The 6,604-nt window shown below is 39.7% G+C and overlaps 2 protein-coding genes across 3 annotated transcripts in view; one reads left to right on the top strand and one right to left on the bottom strand.

The window, feature by feature from the left end:
* The window catches only part of basp1 (brain abundant, membrane attached signal protein 1), a 42,789-nt gene extending 42,085 nt beyond the window's left edge, over positions 1–704 (bottom strand). The window contains exon 1 of the mRNA XM_014022031.1: positions 604–704. The gene's annotated coding sequence lies outside the window, so the exon portion shown is untranslated. The remainder of the gene's footprint in view (positions 1–603) is intronic.
* Positions 705–3,250: 2,546 nt separating this feature from the next.
* myo10 (myosin X) overlaps positions 3,251–6,604 on the top strand; it is a 106,674-nt gene continuing 103,320 nt past the window's right edge. Inside the window, exons 1-2 of one of the 2 annotated variants that reach the window (XM_014022025.1) lie at positions 3,251–3,458; positions 3,556–3,885. In XM_014022025.1, the coding sequence (XP_013877479.1) occupies positions 3,865–3,885 (21 nt within the window). In that variant the 5' untranslated portion in view covers positions 3,251–3,458; positions 3,556–3,864. Of the gene's footprint in view, positions 3,886–6,604 lie in introns of both variants that reach the window. The other variant, XM_014022024.1, reaches the window with a different exon arrangement.

The raw sequence follows: 6,604 nt of genomic DNA, 5'->3' as shown, positions 1-6,604 counted from the left end.
ACACACACACACACACACACACACACACACACACACACACACATTTAATTTACAAATATTCTGTGCGTCTCCAGGGGGCTAAGCCCCCTTGTCCTTAAAACCTAGCGACACCCCTGGTGTAAAGACCCCCCCATCCCCCCGCACCTCCAACAGCCTGTAGAAATGTATTAAAACACATCTAACACACCGAGCTGACCAATAAACACAGCAAAAAAGCATCAATTTAAAGAAAAGCGCGTTTTCCCCTCAAATAAACGCAGGAGCAGCAGAATCTCTGAGCGCGTGCTGCACCGACTGAACACACCCCTTTCTCAGCTCGTGCACATTTTACACAAATAAAGAGCAAATAAAACTTCATTTCAAGCAAACACCAGTTTCAACCCTTTTCTTTTACACTGATTCTTTCAAATCCTCCTGATGCTCCAGTTATTCTGCCTCCAGGCTGCGCGCCGCGCGCCACGGAGACAAGAGACAGAGACAGAGACAGAGACAGAGACAGAAAGGGACAAAAGACATGAGATTGTCCTCAGAACGTCCATCAGGTCCTCCAGGCTCCCGGAGCCGCAGGGAGCCTGGAGGACGGAGCTCCGCGGAGCCTCTTACCGTGCGGACTGAAGCTCCTGAAGCGGCGGCTGAGTGTCGGTCTGCGGCTCCCCCTGCGCGCGCTCCGCGGCTTCTGCCTGCTCCTCCGCGCGCACACACGCATGCACTGGGGCGTGCGCGCGCCAGCATTGTGCACAAGCAACAATCAGGAACCCGTCAGGAGGAGGAGTTGAAATATTTTTCACCAYTAATCTGGTTTTATTGAGGAAGAGGCGCTTTGAGTTTTATTTTGAAATGTTTGTAATTTATATTTTACAGATTTTTAATCATCAGAACAGAATTCTCTCAGTTTCTTTTCAAGCACGAGGTCCTCTGGTGGGGGATTTATTATTATTATTATTATTATTTATATTTGTGCTAAAACATTTCCTCAGACCTGCTGGAAACGCACGTTTCCTCCGTGCACGTTCTGAACATCCTCCTGTTTCCATCAGTTGTTGCCTTGGCGCGCCCCCTGCTGCTCACTGCGCGCACGCACACACGCGCGCACGCACAGATCTGATGTTGTGTGAGGAACTTGTTGGTCAGCTGCACCTGTTGAACATTTCAAACCTTCAAGATGTCAAATCTGAGGGAAAAAAAACTGCGCTTCTTATTAAAGGCGCCTGCAGAAAAACCCTTCAGGTGTTTATTTTTATTTTTATTTTTGTCTGTTTAAGATGCTTCACCTGTGCAGTGCACCTGGATGATTTCAGCTCAGAGGGTGTCTGATGATGACTTCATCCAAAGTTGTCTACAAAAACAGAAAATCAACACCACYTGCAGTTCCTCTCTGCAACAGCAGGTGGCAGTGTTGGCAGGAAGTTGCTCCTGTCACCGGAAGTTGTGATGAAGGAGSCTGAAAGAAGAGCAGCAGCCGGTCAGATTCAGAATAACTAAAATATACTGATACTAATAATAACTAAAGAAAAGAAGCTGCAGAAAAACTGATAATCAAAAAGATATGTCAAACCGGAAGTAGAAGGGTTCTACAAAATAAAACAGAAAACAGGGTTAATTATGACAGGAAGTAGATGTGGATCTGGTCCAGATCAGTTTGTTCTGCTGAGCCTTCAGGACAACAAACATGATAAGAAGTTTAAAGGGTCAGTTCACTCAAACAAACCAGCAGGAAGTTTAAATAACCTTTAGGTCGCAGAATTAATGAGCTTTAACCAGTTTTTTTATTTCTAAAAGCTGAAAGAAAGGAGTTTAAATATATATATTTATATTTTATATTCTTATTTCTCACTGTGTATTGATAAAACTCATTTTGGTGCAGATTTTCTTTTCTTTTCCTTCGTTAAAAAGACCCTCAGACGCTTCTTGTGAGGGGACTTCCTGAAGATGGTCGCAGCAGATTTAAGTTCATTTTTAAAACATTTTAAAAAAGCTGCTTCACTTTAAAAGCTTGTGACAAAGTGTTAATAATTATTAAGATGTCATTTTTCTGAGGGGATGTTTGATTCAGGAGCTAAAAGGAAAGAAAAAAGGAGCTAGGGTTAAATTTAAAAAAATCTCCACATTTTGTATTTTATATTCGTATCACTTTTAGATTTTCATTCTGTTTTCCTTTGATTTAACGTCTTATTTATAGAATAAACAGGAAGAATGTGTTTTGGCTGCAGAACTGACAGAAAAAATTTGGTCTTTTTTATCTCAAATCTTCAAAAACGAGTTTAAAAAAGCTGCGGGAAATGTTTGTCTTCCTCATCCTGTTATTTCARAGAACTGGACTCAATTTAATCTGATTTAAACTTGTTCGCTCTGTGAAACGCTCTGATTAATTTGAGTGTTTTATCAGCGACAGAACTCCTAAAACACAAGAAATAAAAGAGTTTTATAYTTTTCTTACAGCCTGCAGAGGTAAATGTTGGGATTAAAGTAGTTTGTTTTTATTATAGATGTTTTTTTTATTTAGTTTTTCTCAGGGTAAAACCTGCAGATGTGACCTATCAGTCTTCTTCTTCAAATCAGCTCCTGAGTCCTTGACCCCAGAGGTCAGGAGGCGGAGCTACAATCAGAGGGTTTTTAAAGGTGGGCGGAGCTTCTTCTGATGGCAGGTGAGTCTGTGCAGACAGGTGAGCAGAGACAAGATAAACACCAACAWTTCCTGTTTCCTTAAAACATTTCTCATCTGTTATGTAAACATAAACCATTTAAAGGTTTAAAAGTGACCTGTTCAGGTTTGTTAGGAGTCTTTTGTGTTTTCAGATCATAATTTCTTCATGTTTTATTCTTATCGTTTTAGGTTTTTCACTGGTGTTTTCATTTAACCAATAAACAAAACAACAAAAAGAAAGAAACAAAGAGATATTTTGACTTTAAATTTATTTAGCAGATGAAGGAGGAAACACTTGATCCATTTTTATTATTGACAACAGCTTCATTTAATTGATGTTGTTATGATTAAATGTTAATTATACTCATATTTTAATAAATATTGAATAAGGCCGTTTTAATTAAACAATTCAAAATGACATTAGCGGTACATTTAAAGGCTTTTCACATTTCAAAACTAAAAATGTTTGGACTGTGAACCATTTCATTTAAAAATAAAACATTTTTCAGAAGACTATTTTTAGATCAGATTTATTTATTTACTTATTTATTTATTTATTACAAATAAAATGCTATATTTTTAAAATGGTAGAAGGTTTGAGTTGTGAAGCTCCGGTGTTGTGATTATATGATACATGGGCTTGCCATAGRTTAGACAGAGGATCCAGCTGTGGACAGAGGTTATCGTGTTTCTGCAGCTTCTTGTGCACGTGTTGACAGCAGGAGGAGTCAGTGAGGCAGGAGGAGGAGCAGAATGAAGAGGGGCGGGGCTTCATGTCGGAGAGGGGCGGAGCTTCAGGATCATTGTCCACCCGGTGTGTGAGTGAGTTTCTGAGCGTCTCCAAAGTTTCACCGGCGTCTCGCTTCTTCACCTCCTGCAACTTTTCTCTGTTTCCCTGAAAAACAAACAAGTAAACAAACAAACAAACAAACAAAGAAGGAAGGAAGCGGAGCTCCGCGGACTGAGGAGGCCGAGCCGCGGAGGAGGGACGAGGCTCCGAGCCCAGCTCCGTCTCCTCCGGATGAAGAACCCACGAGACAAAGAGTGAGTTTCCTCCATCCTGAAGCCCCGCAGGGACCCCCAGCAGCAGCAGGAGGATGAAGCCCTGAGGCCGCGGGAACCGGCATCAGGTGTTGTTTTTACCTGGAGTCAGACAAACAACACCTGTCTGTGCTGCGCGTGCAGCCAGGCCTGTGACGTCATCCAGCCAGGAGGACAGGATGGACAACTTCTTCACTGAGGTCAGAAACCCCTCACTGCTTCACTTCTTCTCTTCTTCACTCATTCACTTCTTCACTTCTTCTCTTCTTCACTCATTCACTTCTTCACTGCTTCWCTTCTTCTCTTCTTCACTTCTTCTCTTCTTCACTCATTCACTTCTTCACTGCTTCWCTTCTTCTCTTCTTCACTTCTTCTCTTCTTCACTCATTCACTTCTTCACTGCTTCACTCATTCATCCAAAACATCTCAGACTCACTGACTTCTGTCAGAATTACTTTATTGTAATAAACAGATTTATTATAATAAACAGATTTATTATAATAAATATAGTTATTATAATCATCTTCATAAATAAAGCCTCAGAGTGAGGCTGAGTCCTGCAGGACTCCTCTGATCTGGTCTGAGGGGGGTCAACAGGTCCCAGAGGGTCTTTGGTATTTCCGCACCTCCTTCCTCCAGGAAAGAAAGAGTGAAAAAGTTCTGTTGAGTTAAAAATAGAGRCTGAGGTTTCAAACCAGCAACTTTCAGCTGAAGCTTCTGCAGACGGTTTCTGACTCTGGATCCACTTGTTGCTCCTTTTTTTACATTTGAAGCAAAAAAACCATTAGTTTTTTACACAACCTGTGAAACAGTTGAGACAAATTCAAAATTATCTTTTTTTTTAAACATGGCTTTTATCTTTTTATAAGATTAATTTAATTCAGGTTTTATTTTGATTTTATGTCCTGACATTTCCAATATTGAGGATGTAGTTTCAGTTTTATTTATTTGAACAGTGTTTTATTTATTTGAACAGTGTTTTATTTGTTTCAGACACTGAGCTGATAATAGATATTCTAGTTAAAATCGTATTATTTTCTTCTTGTCTCTGTGTGTTTGCACAGATAAGTTCAGTTAGCAGCTCAGACTGTGGGCAGTTTTTATTCAAACCATGATCTGTTACAGTAACCACACCTTAGAGCGATGATGTCATCCAGGTAGGACTGCAGGTGACGTTTCACACAGAGCCATTTTAAAACCAGTTTTTCCTCATGTGGTGACGGTTAGAAACTGCTCTGCCTTCAGCTCTTATCCTGGTGTTTGTTTATTTATTTATTTATTTATTTATTTATTTATTTATTTATTTGAGTGGACTGAAAGGTCAAAGGTCATGAGACATATAAGGGTTTTTAGAGTTCTTCGGTCCTGCGGCCGGTCTTATGACGAGGAGCGCTCCGTCACGGCGCTGCCTCCTTTATGTCAGATCATCACAGCTGGAACAAAGAGCCCACTCTTTAAGGAAAAAAAGGCCGTTTGAGAGGAAATAAAGACGAATCAGTTGGAGAGGAATGTTTCATATTTACTCTCAGGACGGTGCTCAGAGAGAGAAAACAGAAAAAAACAATGAATTCTTTTAAAAAAGTCTGATGATTCTTGTTTAATTTATTGAGTAAAAAACACTTTTTGTTGTTTCTACTTGTGCGAAACTCAGAAAATGTAACCAGACATGAGGAATGTGTGAAGTTTAGTTTGCATCGTGGCTGATTTAAAGTAGGCCTGTGTATTGGCAAGAATTTGGCGATACGATACATATCATAACAGAGGGGTCACGATACGATATATCCCGATATATTGCGATACTGTAAGCTAGGCGATATATTGCGATTTTTTTTGTCCAAAAATTCTATTAAATAAAAACATCTTACTGAAAAAAAAAAGGAAAAGCTAATGTTTACTCACAATGCTAATACTATACTTACTCTCTGGTGCTCAACAGGTAGAGGAGCCAAATGTCTGGCTCACTGCTGCCAACTAGTGGTCAGAGGCTGAACTACAACATAAAAAAATGAACGGGTGGCAAGAAGGTTGACATTTTAAACCTTAATTAAAAATCGACACAGGGCTTTAGAATATCGATACAGTATCGGGAAATGAAATATCGCGATATTTCAGTGTATCGATATTTTCTTACACCCCTAATTTAAAGCTGACGGATGTTCTGCTGTTTTCATCACGTCTGGTACCAAAGTTTCCATCAAACACTTACTCTGCGTTCCAGTTGTATCGCAACTCGAAACCCTGAAGCCGGACTGACGTCAGTTCCGAGCTGATAGCGTTCCAGTTTCAAACATCTTTGTATTATTTTTCTCTGCAACAATAAAACGTACAATAATAGTGCTCTACGAGGTATTTTGAGTGCACAGTGTTAAAACATATTTTAACTATCACTATATAGCACTACAAGTACGTCTGACGTAAAGTAAAGTAAACAACACAGAAGCCGCATTTGTTTACATGCAAGACTAGCAAKGTTAGCYGTTAGCTTGTACTAGCATGCTTGTCCGAGCTAACCGCTAACATTGCTAGTCTTGTTTGTAAACAAATGCGGCTTCTGTGTTGTTTATTTTACATGCAAGACTAGCAACGTTAGCAGTTAGCTCGTACTAGCATGCTTGTCGAGCTAACCGCTAACGTTGCTAGTCTTGCATGTAAAATAAACAACACAGAAGCCGCATTTGTTTACATGCAAGACTAGCAATGTTAGCGGTTAGCTTGGACAAGCATGCTAGTACGCTACATACATTAAACAAATATAAAAAAGGAAAATAAACAAATTACACTTGTTTTTATTCTGCCTCCTCTCTTCTTACTTTCTGTCTGTTAAATAATGGGGATGGTGCTTGTGTGCGTTTGATTACATGTCCTGATGCATCTCAGTAATCCAGGTAAAAAATCAAAAAGAAAAATATAGTATAGGTC

The sequence above is a fragment of the Austrofundulus limnaeus genome, unplaced genomic scaffold, assembly GCF_001266775.1.
Source record: "Austrofundulus limnaeus strain Quisiro unplaced genomic scaffold, Austrofundulus_limnaeus-1.0 Scaffold315, whole genome shotgun sequence".
Classification (NCBI taxonomy): Eukaryota; Metazoa; Chordata; class Actinopteri; order Cyprinodontiformes; family Rivulidae; genus Austrofundulus; species Austrofundulus limnaeus.
This window is presented reverse-complemented; position numbering and strand designations above follow the sequence as displayed.